This window comes from Fistularia commersonii, chromosome 32 (genome assembly GCF_037954325.1).
Source record: "Fistularia commersonii isolate RoL2024-O1a breed Wild chromosome 32, RoL_Fcom_v1.0, whole genome shotgun sequence".
Lineage (NCBI taxonomy): Eukaryota > Metazoa > Chordata > Actinopteri > Syngnathiformes > Fistulariidae > Fistularia > Fistularia commersonii.
In genome coordinates, this window is record NC_141315.1 from 1838420 (window position 1) to 1852545 (window position 14126).

At 39.0% G+C, this 14126-nt stretch overlaps 2 protein-coding genes across 5 annotated transcripts in view; both read left to right on the plus strand.

Moving 5' to 3' along the window:
• The window catches only part of pcdh15b (protocadherin-related 15b), a 180861-nt gene that overhangs the window by 136059 nt on the left and 30676 nt on the right, over positions 1-14126 (plus strand). For all 4 annotated transcript variants that reach the window (XM_086140114.1, XM_086140113.1, XM_086140116.1 and 1 more), the window contains one exon: positions 2635-2745. In XM_086140114.1, coding sequence (XP_085996240.1) covers positions 2635-2745 — 111 coding nt within the window. The remainder of the gene's footprint in view (positions 1-2634; positions 2746-14126) is intronic.
• On the plus strand, positions 8669-11524 carry LOC147215104 (protocadherin-15-like). The gene is given in 3 exon segments (XM_086140024.1): positions 8669-8685; positions 9443-10519; positions 10521-11524. Coding segments are annotated over 3 exon segments (1599 nt in total). The 3' UTR covers positions 11026-11524.

The following is a 14126-nucleotide window of genomic DNA, read 5'->3' on the forward strand; positions in this document are numbered from 1 at the left end:
TCGCATTACTAGTGGCGAAACCCCAGGTAGTGCTGCAGTATGTTATTCGGAAGATGATGAGGGCGTTATAGAATGTTTTGGCGGCCTCTAGGGAGAGAGAGTCTCTTATCTGTTTGAAGGTGTATACTGTCCTTTTCAGTTTGTGGGACAGGGCGTTGGCTTGTTTTTCGAAGTTTAGGTGGTTGTCAATGATAATGCCTAGGTATTTTGTTTCGGTGACGTTTTGGATTGGCTCATTATTAACCGTAAGAGTGAGATTGTGGTTGGGTGGTAGTGCTCTGATTGAGAACAAGACCGCCATTGTTTTTTTGACGTTGAGCGCTAAATGGTTGGTTTCTAACCAACCCGCGATTCTACTTAGAGCGCTGTTTAGGGTAGTGTTGATTTCGCTTATGCTTTTCGCATGAGCCAGGACGACTGTGTCGTCTGCATACATTTGTGTCATGATATTTGGGCAGATGCTTGGGAGGTCGTTGATGTACATACTAAATAGGAGCGGAGCTAATGTCGAACCTTGTGGCACTCCCATGGTGCATTTTCCAAATGTGGATTTGCTTCCGTTGATATTTACGGTTTGGGTTCGGTTGTTTAGGTAGGAGGCGAGCCAGTCGCGTGTGTTATTAGATAGGTTGAAGAGTTTCAATTTTTCAATGAGAGTTTTATGATTGACGGTATCAAAAGCTTTTCTGAGATCCAGAAAGATGGCGCCTACCTTAAAGCCGTTGTCTAGATGTTTTTTGATAAGTTCTATTAGATGGCAGCATGCAGTTTCGGTGGAGTATTTGGGTCTAAATCCGAATTGCATGGGGTGAAGTAGTTGGTTGGCCTCTAGATGGTTTGTTAGTTGCTTCGCTACTGTTTTTTCTATTACTTTGGAAAAAACCGGTAGGATGCTAATTGGTCTGTAGTTATTTACGTCTTGAGCGTTTCCCGCTTTATGAATCGGATTATGGGATTGCTCGAAATAATCAATAGTGTTGAGTGCAACGCTGTCATGCAATATTGCTATGAAAGGGATTGGAGACCAATTATCTGCTGTCCAGCCTTACTCTAGTAATCAATAAGACATATCAGGAATTATAGGGTTATCCATGGATAGAATATATATATTTCTGATATAATTTTTTTCTGATATATAATTAAAATATGATATAAAATAGTATTATTTTCGCAAATTATAACCATTTTAAAATAATCTAGTAGTAAATAATTTTTAATGGTCACAGTCAGTGGAGTTTCTTTCAAAATAACATTAAATATTCTGCAAAGTAAAGAGATTCACCCATCAAAAATATGTCAATTAGATTTTATAATTTCTTGTTATTTGTTTAAATTTCTAAGCATGCCAAATTAATTCCCAAACTAATGTTCCACCTGTGTGCTACAGGTGAGGTGTCAGGGAAACATACAGATGACCTCTGCATCATTTAACATAGGAGGGCAGTATGAAAAACAAAGAGTTCTTCAGAACCCTCATCACCCTTAATATCCTGAATTTCACTCCTTCCAAATATACAGCATAGTGGAGTGGGGACTTATATGTTTTCTCTTTTGTGCTCTGTTTTATAAAGGATGTCAACTATAAGTCCACTCAGCCACATTCATTTAGGGACTCAGTCAAATAACTAATCCCTCCTTAGTGCAAGTTTCCAGAAGGAAAGTGCAATTCCAAAAAGTAGTTTCTGATCAGCCATTATTTACAACAGCTCAAAATTGTGTAGGGAATTTAGTTTAATTTAGTGCTGTCTATTCGTGTCTATACAATAAGTGTGTACATGTTCATGAGAATATGTATGTGTGTAAATATAGGTATGGAGTTCATTCCTATGTACACATTTCTTTCGTACATTTCGTACACATTTTCTTTCTTTCTCTTCTACTTTTATTTAGTTTGTTTCTTTTATTGTAAGAGGGCATGTTGGGAATGATAATTTGTGTTTTTCATGTCTTCCTATTTGAATTTGTTTAAATTATTCTACTGTTGATTCTACACTCCCAAATAATCAACCAGGTATCACAGATAATCATCTCTTTGGAAACACTTCTGCAAACTGGATAATTCAAGTAATGTCACGCTACCCTGTACTGTACATACTTTAGCTGTTACCAGCTTCTCATAGTTAATGAGATCTGACATTTTCCCCAGTTTATTAGTGTTGTGAGAGACACACAAAATTAATGGAATTCATGAAAGACCCCCCTTTGAACCCTACAGAAGGCACAATGGTCACTTTTTGATGTCTTTAAAATAACAGACGGTGATTTAGCTATGCTTTGAGTTAACTAAAATCTTCTCGAGTCCCTCACTGCTGAGCCCACAGTTTTAATGATTCTTTAGCCTTACCTGTCTAAAGAAATGAATTGCCACAATTGAGATCATGAATATTGTCCTGCTTTATTCAATCTACCACTCTGTAACTGTTAAAAGAATGTAGCACAAGCAGTATATTCTGTACAATGAAATGTCTCACTGCCCTTTGAAAAGTATTAGGAAACATTTGCTGTTAGTTATAGGTCCACAGAACCTATATTGGTTTTATGGGCATTTGGACATTTTACAGAAGATTTTGCAGCATGCTAAGATTGAGGCTTCACTTTAACTTGAGATTGCAAACTATGTTTTGTTTTGTCCAGACGCCAGTCAGAGTGTGCCAAAACAGCCCGTATCCAAATGGCACTTCCAACAGGCAAACCTGGGGGAGGCACTGCCGACAACCTGTATGAAGAGCTGGGTGATAAGGCCATGTAAGTGATGGGTGAAAGTGGCATTGAAAATGATGAATCAGAGCAGAGGCATTTGCTCATGTTTCTATGGCTGTTAAACTTCAACCTTTGGCTGTTCACCTTTCATTTTTATGGAGGCTTAAGGTGTCAGTCGATGTAATCGATTAATATCACATCTCCCAACCTTTTTCATATACATTAAATTGTTTAAAATAAGAATAAAAAATTACAGACTGATACCCTGCCCATGAATCACATAAACAATTATTTTCAAGGAAAAGGTGTTCATGGGTATTCAGGGTACTTTCAAAATTGTTTTTTGAGCAGCTGCTTATGTTGGACAGACTGTCCTTCAGTCAAGCACCATAAAATGCAGGCGAAAGTTTTTAGATATTTATTAAAGGAAATACTGGTATAATGCAGGAGCAATACGGATAATATAACCATTACATTACATTACATTGCATTTGGCAGACGCTTTTATCCAAAGCGACTTACAATAGAGGACATAGGGACTGCAAATACACTTGCAAATACACGATGCACAGGAAAACAAAAAAAAAAACAAAAAAAAAGGCTAAATGATTTTAATATATATCAAACTGACTGTAAGACACATAAAAAATATTTTTTCCGGATTTCATCAAGACCATAAACAAACATCATAAGGGGAAAAAGAATTTAGTCAACCACCAATTGTGCAAGTTCTCCCTCTTAAAAAGATGAGAGGGGCATAGGTACTCTTCAACTATGAGACAAAATGAGGAAAAAAAAATCCAGAAAATCACATTGATTTTTAAAGAATTTATTTGCAAATAATAGTTAAAATAAGTATTTGGTCAAGAACAAAAGTTCATCACAATACTTTGTTATATACCCTTTGGTGGCAATGATAGAGGTCAAACTGTAAGCCTTCACAAACTGTTGCAGGTGTTTTGGCCCATTCCTCCATGCAGATCTCCTCTAGAGCAGGGATGTTTTGGGGCTGTTCCAGAGCAAAATGCACTTTTAACATAATCCAAAGATTGCCTATGGGGTTGAGATCTGAAGACTGGCTAGGCCAGTCCAGGATCTTGAAATGCTTCTTACAAAGCCATTCCTTTGTTGCCCAAAGGGTGTGTTTGGGGTCATTGTCATGTTGAAAGACCCAGCCACAATCCATTTTCAATGTCCTTGCTGATTGAAGGAGGTTTTCACTCAAAATCACACCATTCATGACCCCATTCGTTCTTTCCTTTACACCCCGGATCAGTCTTCCTGGTCCCTTTGCAGAAAAAATCATGCCCAAAGCATGATGTTTCCATCCCCCTGCTTCACAGTCGGTATCGTGTTAGTTGGATGGCACTCAGCACTCTTTCCCCTCTTGCCTGTTTGTGGATGACCAAATACATATCTTACTGAGGAATTTTCCAATTAATTCATTAATAATCCAACTAAGTGATTTCCTGTATTATTTTCCCCCATTCTGTCTCTAATTGTTGAAGTGTACCAATGATGAAAATTATAGGCCTCTCTCTCATCTTTTTAAGTGGTAGAGCTTGCACCATTGGTGGCTGATTAAATACTTTTTTGCCCCACTGTACTTCAGATGTACAATGCTATCCTAAAAATGAAAACAGCTAAATGTTTGAAGTACACACCTTAGTCCAATTTTGTAACAATGATGAAAATAAAAGATTACTTTTGAATGTTTTTTACTGATTAAGAAAAAAGGAACACTCTTCTAAACACATTTTTAAAACAATTATCATTGTTTATCAATTATCAATTATTTTTCTCTTTTGTCATACCACTTTGCCATTTAGAACTTTTAAAATCGCTCATATGCTCCTCATTTTCTTCAATTTATAATCTGAATAACTCTTAGTTCTCATAGCTTTTTTCTTGTTGTCTAAAGGCATTTCAACAGTGATTTTTAAGGTTTTGTTGGGGCAGATAAAACTGCTTATATGAAAAGAGGTCAAAATCTTGAATTAAACTAGTTGAGACTCATAACCTTTCCACCTAACAAAACTGATATTTATGACTAGCTACAGGCTTTTCTATTTCAATTCTTTTCCTGCTCTAAAGCTAACCAATGTCCTCACACCAGAAATGAAAAAAAAATATATAAAGTTAACCATGTTCTCAATCTACTTCTGGCTCTAAGTTGCATGTTTTTGTGGCTGGCTGTAATAATGCACTACTTGTAGCACAGTCAGTGCTGTGCTCATTTGCACTTGTAATTTCAGCTCATTTAAACTGCACTAATCCTTGCACCTGGACTTTGTGAGTCGCACACCAAGCTGCATTCAAATGTCTTACTGCCAGCACTGTGCATATTCATAATAATGTTTACACTATTTCTCATCAATACATATCTAAATGCACTGCAGACAGCAAAGTAGGAATTTAACTGTACAGGAAAACACATTTCTACACTGCATGTTACAATTAACATTGAAACTTGACCTGAATCATGAATCTGGAATCTTGAAGGCAACTAGCATAGATAAGTGTGCAGTAATTTTTCAACTTCATCCTTCTGCTGCATATATAGAGTCTGCTGAAATTTTGCACTGACATGCTGTTTGTATTCCTAGTATTTCTAATTCTAAGTATTCTGATCATGAATCAGGAAGAAGAATTGTTTTGATGCTTATTTTTTAAATAATTTCCAAGTTTTACTACCCATTCACTGTATCGTTTGCTATTTTTACAACCTTTAACCTGAAAACATCCAGTTTGCCAAAAACTAGAATTTCCCGAAATTTAGCAAGTACCAGTGGTTTGAGAGTAAATTTTTATTAACCCTCATATTATGTTAAGGGTCAATTTGACCCATTTCACCCATTGACCCAATGGGTCAATTTGACCCTTAACATAATATGAGGGTTAAGCCTGAGTCAAATAGTGACTGCATGTAGAGACACCTATTTACATTTATTTCAACATTTCAACATTTTAACAACCTCGACATAAACACACTCACACTCATAAACACACTCATAAACACACTCAAGGCAATACACAGGCAGTCAATTCTAATTCCTTACTGGACATTACGAAGAAGTTGAGAGGAATTGTTATCAGCATTACATGCACCACGAGTTTCCTGTCTGTGCTTCCATTAACATAATACCAATTCATATGCAAGATGGTGGCAACTATCTTCCAGTGAAAACAAGGGATATCCAAATGTGTGTTCAAACATGTAGGTGTGTGAAACAATCCCCTAACTATATCTCTGGAATTCAGCATGATTGATTCTGATGATTGATAATTGAAAAAAATACACCCCATAATTAATGAAGTCCCCCCCCCCCTATCTATAATCAATTATATTGATCAGTTGCAGAGCATGCATATTTTTTGTAGTAAGGACCTTTGTGCATGTATCCAAAGTGGGCAGTTTGGGATTTTGGTGTGAGTGTTCTGTAAAACATCCATATTCTAGGGATTTAATACTCTCCAATGACTACCCAGCATTATACAAAAGTTTGTTTATTCATTATTCAAGTTCATTACCAAACAACTCAGTACACTGATGTGTAACACCTTTTTTCCCCTTTAATTACCTGTTTTTCTTTAGTTGATTCATTTTATTTTTAATGCAGATTTTTAAGTACCTGTTGAAAATTATAAATTCTTCGATTTATAATCAGCAGCACATTGCAGTGATTTTTTTTAAACTACAAGCATTAAGAAGCAAATTCCTCGTATCTCTTAGGCCAATGTAAGTATGACTAGGAATACTTGAACAAGTAAAACAAAATCTATTATTTGACTGCTTTAGTAAGCTGATAAAATCATGTGAAATATAGCCACATTAAAAGATTTTTTAAGCATTGTTCTGACATTTACTGATATTGTGGAACCCCTGGCAATTGGTGTTTCTCCTATTTGAGACAGTTCTGTAAGTCATCTCAGTGTCTCTATAATTTTACTATATGTAAACATTACCTGTTTACCTTTACAATTATCTCTTTTTCTCTCAAATGTCAATATCATTCTTTAGTACCCCATTACTTTACATGCTCTGTTCTCTTGTGAAGTGATTTCTTACCCCTTCTTTTTCATCGGCCTTCTTTCATGCATAAATGGCAGACAAAAGTGAGTAAGAAATTGTTTCACGCCTGTAAATAGTTATCTTGTTTTTCCTTGATCTAGTTATATGTCTGTTGCCATACTTCGTCCTAGCTTGTGGGTTGTGCTGTATGATTGTACTTTGGTAGATATGAAAGAACATAGTGGAGCTAGAAGTGGATAATTGTGCTTCTCAAGGTTATTTTGATTGCTTTAGTGCAGAAGTTACCAACTGTGTGCTTTGTAATAAAAGGATTCTGCAAATTTTACATTGTTTTTGCAGATTAGCACACTTTAAAATAGAGAGGTGGATTTAATCAGTTTCTTTCAGATTTAATGTGGTTTCTTCTCTGCAATATACCATGTTTAGCATATATAAATTTGCAATCATTATTCTTATTTGCTGTTTCTCAAAACCATAGTATTGCTCTTCTGTAATATCTTAAGCAAGCATCTTATGCAAAACCTCTGACCACATTTTGCTCTAACATATACCATATGAAATCCCTAAATTTTTCCTTTCAATATCATATATCATTTTCATTTCCTCATTAATCAGAAGCTTCAGAGGATGTTTTATTAATTCAAATGTCTTACTAACAACCTCTATTCTTTTTGTGAATCCGATTTGCACTGTATATACCAAATCCGCCCACTGGTGTTCTGTCATTGTATATTCCAAAATTAATTTCATAGGTACAGGTCAACTAGCCAAAGCCACCTGTGTCTTCGCAGTCACTCTAAACTAGAATCATTCCACCAGATCCCAAGGAAAACATCATAACATGTTAACTCATAACATTTTGGGCACACACCATTTTGCAAAAGTCATATGGTAGTCATATTTGGTCATATTTTTTGACATACTTAAAAGTGTTTTATGTCCTTCATTAAATTTTTAGGCTGAAAAAAATTTAATAATTGTTCTAGGTTGGAGTATCTCTTCCTTACCTTGATGGGTTCAATGTGCTCATTATTTACCGTATTTTCACGACTATAAGGCGCACATAAAAGTCTTAGCTTTTCTTCAAAATGTGCGGCACACCGTATAGTGCAGTGCGCCCTGTTAGTGTGGTTGTTGTAAGGCGAACGTGGTAGAGAACACCATGGGAACGTGAAAGGGGGAAGTGTGGGCGTTGATTGTATATAAAAGAACGGCTATGTGCGTTATGCAGAACATCGTTGTTTTAACAACCCTGAAAATATCACCGACAAGACAAACACATCTAGCTCAGCCTGATCACTAACACAGACAAGGTCCCGCTCACTTTTGACATCCCGGTGAGTCACACTGTGGAGAAGAAGGGGACCAGCATGGTAGTGATACGCACAATGGGATACTAAAAGTCTTCTTGGAGACCACAGTTTCACTAAGAGAGGAAGGCAGCGCCCGGCGAGGTACGCCACAATTTGCGAATGGATTGTAGATGCTTGGGCTAACGTGTCTGCTGGCACTGTTGTTCGAGCTTTCGCAAAAGCCGGCATCATTTGCGAGGAGCCGCACAGCACGGAAAGTGACTCTGACAGTGAAGAAAGTGAACCTGCATGTTTGATGGAGATTTAGCATAGCCGTTCGAACCAGAAACAGTGGATGAGGACTTTGATGGGCTTGAGTGATGACGATTACCGGTAAAAAAATGTCAATATTAAACTCAGTTTTGCTCCCGCTCTATTTTTAAATACGCACGCTTGTATGCTTGTGTGTGTGTGTGTTGTAAGGCGGACGTAGTAGAGGACACCGTGAGAACGTCAAAGGGGGAAGTGTGGGCGTGGATTGTCTATAAAACCCACGCCCTATAATCAGGTGCGCCTTATGTGTGTGTTAAATACAGTACTGGCACACATAACTGAGACTGCACCTTTTAGTACGGTGCGCCTTATGGTCGTGAAAATACGGTAACTGTACATTAAGCAGACACATCTCCAGTCATGTCTTTAGTTTTAAATCTGTATATATTTTATATATTCTTGTCGAAATCTTCTTGCCATGGCAATTGGACTTGGTTTTCTTCTCTTGAAGACATTTCACCCCCATCCATATTGGATCACATAAACTGCGGCTCATGTTGAAGTTACAGGGCATGGTTTGTGTGTGCAAATCCATCTTGATATTGACGCTGTAACTTCCACATGAGTCTCAGTCCATGTGATCCAACAGGGTTCACTCCCTTGCTTAGCTTCACCCTTTCACATTCCAATCCAGGTAATCCCACACAAGTTGCTCTTTTGTCTCAATAAATGACACTTCCATAAGCATAACAGACCTAGTTTCTGCCGATCAACTCTTACATTTACATTACAAGCCACCATAATCTAGACCCGCCTAAAACCCTGGCACTTTTATTTTGAAACTTCACATAGGTCATTAGAACAGAAGAAGCCTCTCAGATGAGGGGTGAAATGTCTTCAAGTTAAGAAATTCAAGTCCAGTTGCCACGGTAAGATTTCAACAAGAATTCACCATGCCCTGGATGACTGAGAACCTTCACAGACTAATCTGAAGATATCTTTTTCCATTTAATTTAGTATTAACGTAATTTTCATGTTCTATGTCCATTTTACCCTTCTCTCCCTCATAGTCTATTGTTCTCTTAATATTTCTAGTGTCATTCTATCTTCATTCACAACTTTTTTTCCTTCATCTATGCACCAGCCAGTCAAATCATTGTGGAAGTGGTGGCAGTTTGGATGAAAGTGATCGCCAGCGTCTCATCTCAGATTTTGCTACCCGGGCAATTGCTGCCCATAGGCAATGTATAGCGAATGGAGGAGTGCTCAACAATTTACCCAAGTCTGAATCTAACATCACCTTTCTCTCCGATGAAAATCCTCTAACTATCAAAAATCCCATTTATCATGAGGATGGAACTTTGAGCAGTCCAGAGACTCTGGGCAGAAGTCAGAGAAGGAAAGACCTGCTTGGGAATTTCTCCCCTTCCAGAAAAGGCCTCAAGGACGCCTGGCTGAGGTTGAGTTCCCCTGGAGGAGATGTAGGATTCGGTGGGTACAGTGGCAGTGACAGTGGATGGGGTTCAGGGGGTGGACACAGCTGGACTCTCCCGTCAAGACTGCATCGAAGAGACATGTATGATGCCTTGAGACGGCAAGTAGTTATGGATCCAGTGCAGTGGGATCTGGAGCTTCTAAAGGCTGAATTCAAAGACAGAAAAGATCCTGGTCTAGGTACTGGATTTGACCAAGCCTTGGATTCAGATCAAACAGGACGTGAAAGCCTTGAACCAAAGCTAACTGTCAAGGAACAGGCCAGACAATTTGAGCAGCAGGCACTACAAGAAATGAGACAAAGGCAGAACAGGGATTCAAGAGGATCTCTGTCTCCTGATATTTTACTTGCTGTTTTCCCAGACTCTCCTCAGCATCTTAATCAAACTTCAATCCACAATATTCCAATTGTTCAGCCTAAAGAGGGCCCTCCAAGTATCATAGTAACCCACAGTGATGGAGGAACACCTCCACCTAGCTATAAGCCCACCCCTCCCGTTCTCCGGCGGTTTGGAGCAAGTTTAACTGAAAAACATAATGTAGATGACAAGCTTCAGGTTCCTTCAGATTTTATTCCTGATCCTCCTATAATTCCACCACCACCACCTCCATCATCACCTCCTCCTCCACCTCTTCTTCCTCCTTCTCCTCCTCCAGACTGTCCACCATCCTCTCCTCCTTTGTCCCCAACCTCATCGCAAAAGAAAGTACCTCCCCTTCCTCCTCCTCCCACTCCCCCCCCCCCCACCTCCTCTCCCTCCCCCTTTATCACCATCACTGGTACGACCCTCCACTTTTGTCCTTCCATCACTTTCGGAAGTACCAGCCCTGAGGCCTGTGTCACTGCGACCACCGCCGCCACCCTTGCCACTAGAACCTGAACCTCAACGGAAAGAATTAAAAGGAATTTTAAAAAACATTCAAAATATTGCAGATATTGAGAAATCTGTGGCCAACATGTTCAGCCAGATAGATCAGAAACAGATCCCACTCAAAAAGGTCATGAAGAGTCAGTCTTCCATGGACTCTCTGGATTCCCTTGATTCCTTGCATGCATTCGCTGAAGATGGGGGAGGAGATGGGCAGGAAGGAGATGGATATGGATATGGAGAAGGCAAAGGATTAGGTGGAAGAGAGCATCCTGTGTCCCCACAGATTCAACCCAACCCAAACATGAACTCTATTGTAGAAGAGCTTGAGAAACGATTCCCCTCTCAATCTACTGTTCTCTAGCCACTGCGTTACTGACATGGAAAGTACCCATGGGAATTTAAAGTTATTGTTGCATAGTTGCAGAGGTGTCATGAACTGAGGCTAAAAATAGCTTAGTGGAATGGTCTGATGTGGTTATTTTAACTCTGTGGTGCTACAAAATTCACTTCAGGTTTTCTAAACATGAAACACAGAATGAACTAGGCCTAATGCAAGCCCCACAAATACAGGGACAATGTCATTCCCCTCAATTATATAAAATGATACTAATTTTTAGTAAATATCCTGCAGAACAATTGAATGTAACAATAAGAATGGATGGATAACGGTAAAGGGTGAAGAGGAAAGGCTAATGCATTAACGACAAGTGTATATCTCCAAGCCCAGAATCCTGAAATCGTGTTTTATTTAGGCTTGGGGCTTTGCACTGGATGTTTTTTGATGTCCTTACAAAACGCATTTGTTGAACTTTTTTCATACACTGAGGGGAAATGACTTTGGTAGTTCCAGATGATTTTACAACACACATGATGGAATGTTCATATATACACACACACACACACACACACACATATATATATATATATATATATATATATATATATATATATATACAGTATGTACAGTTATATACAAACAAATACGATGTTTTTGTCATTGTTGTGTGTGTATATATACATACATACATATATATATATACCGTATTTTCTGGATTATAAGCCGCTACTTTTTTCCTAGGTTTTGAACCATGCACCGTATACAAAAGTGCGGCTATTCTATGGATTTTTCTTCCATCTCTAGGGGGCGGAAGTAGAATGCAAAATAAGATAAGACGTATAAATCAGTGCAAAGAAGAATAGCAGAAAGATCAGATAAAAAGCAGATAGAACACGCACGACAAATTACTAACTGGTACTTATTTTCAAATCCTCGCCCCTTCATCATGGAAACCACAAGTAGAAGCTTGTATGATGCAAGTTTTAAGTTGAAGGACATCAAGCTTGCTATCCACAAAGGAAACCGTGCTGCGGTACGCAAGCTTGGCGTCAATGAATCTATGGTAAGACGTTGGAGGCGGCAGTGGGAAGAGCTCATGAAATGCCAAAAGTCGAAAAAAGCTTTCAGAGTACATAAAAGCAGGTGGCCTGAACTTGAAAATGTCCTGGAGGAAATTTCTTTTCAACATAGATATCTGCGGCTGATAGCCTGGTGCAGCTTGCATATTTTTTTTAATAGAGCGGATGCAGCTTATTTACAGGTAAGCTCTATAGTCCAGAAAATATAGTTTATATATATATATATATTAATATATATACACACACACACACACACACACACACACACACACATATCTTCTTCTTCTTTTGGCTTTTCCCTTCAGGGATCGCCACAGCGAATCAACCTTCTCCATCTAACCCTATTCTCTGTATCCTCCTCTCTCACACCATCTACCTTCATATCCTCTCTCACTACGTCCATCAATCTTCCCTTTGGTCTTCCTTAAGACCTCCTGCCTGGCAGCTCCATATATTAATATATTAAATTACTATTAATAACCTTCCACTCTCTATTTTCACCTGACCACTCTAGGTTTTCAGGACTAAACGTCACCCTTTTTAGCCGTCTGACTTCTCTGTCTGCCTTAGTGCTGGGACTTGCCTCAACATCAGAGGTTCTAATGCCCTGTGAGCTGTTGGTTGCTTCCTGCAGCTCCATCTAACCCTATTCTCTGTTTCCTCCTTTCTCACACCAACTACCTTCATATCCTCTCTCACTATATCCATAAATCTTCTCTTTGGTCTTCCTCGAGACCTCCCGCCTAGCAGCTCCAATTCCAGTGTCCGTCTACCAATATATTCACTATCCCTCCTCTGTACATGACCCAAGATGAGATGAGATGAGAGATGAGAAAAACTTTATTAATCCCAAAGGAAATTGTTGTGCCAGAGTTTCAAGTAAAAAGCATAACAGTAATAGATAATAGTAGAAAGGAGGAAGAATAAGAAATACAATGAAATATGAATTGTCTTAACTGTTAACTGTAACTACAAAGATTGAAGATTCCCTGCGGCTGAGGGAAGAGGAATTAAAAAGTCTGATAGCCTCAGGTAGGAAAGACCTCCTGTGGCGTTCAGTGGAGCTCTTTGGTGGTATCAGTCTACAACTGAAAGAGTAACCATCTCAGTCTGGTTTCTCTGACCTTCTCTCCAAAACATCTAACAAGTGCTGTTACTCTGATAGACTCATTCCTCATCCTATCGATCCTGGTCACTCCAAAATAGAACCATAGCATCTTCATCACTGGAACCTCCAGTTCTGCCTCCTGTCTTTTTGTCACTGGAACTGTTTCTAAGAAGTAAAGTGTTGCTGGTCTCACACTGCCTTGTACACCTTTCCTTTCATTCTGGCTGATAGTCTTCTATCGCATAGTACCCCTGACACTTTTCTCCAGCCATTCCAACCTGCTGGAACCCGTCTCTTCACCTCTTTTCCACACTCTCCATTGCCCTGCACTATTGACCCCAAGTACCTGAAATCCTACAACTTCTTGATCTCCACTCCCTGTAATCTCATCGTTCCACCCGAGTTCCTCTCATTGCCACAAATATACTCTGTCTTGCTGCGACTAACGTTCATTCCTCTTCTTTCCAGAGCATATCTCCTCCTCCCTAGATTTTCCTCAATCTCTTCTCTGCTCTCACTACAGATTACAATGTCACCTGCAAACATCATGGTACATGTTGATTTCTGTCTAACCTCATCTGTCAGCTTGTCCATCAACATTGCCAACAAGAAGGGGCTCAGAGCGGATCCTTGATGGAGTCCCACTTCCACCTTGAACTTCTCTGTTACCCCTACAGCACACCGCACCGCTGTCTCACAGCTAGCATACATGTCCTGCACCAGTCTAACATACTTCTCTTCAACTCCAGATTTCCTAATACAATACCAGAGCTCCTCTCTTGGCACCCTGTCATATGCTTTTTCTAGGTCTACAAAAACACAATGCAGCTCCCTCTGGCCTTCTCTGTACTTCTATATTAGCATTCTCAAAGGAAACACTGCATCTGTAATACTCTTTCTAGGCATGAAGCCATATTGCTGTTCACAAATGCTGATTT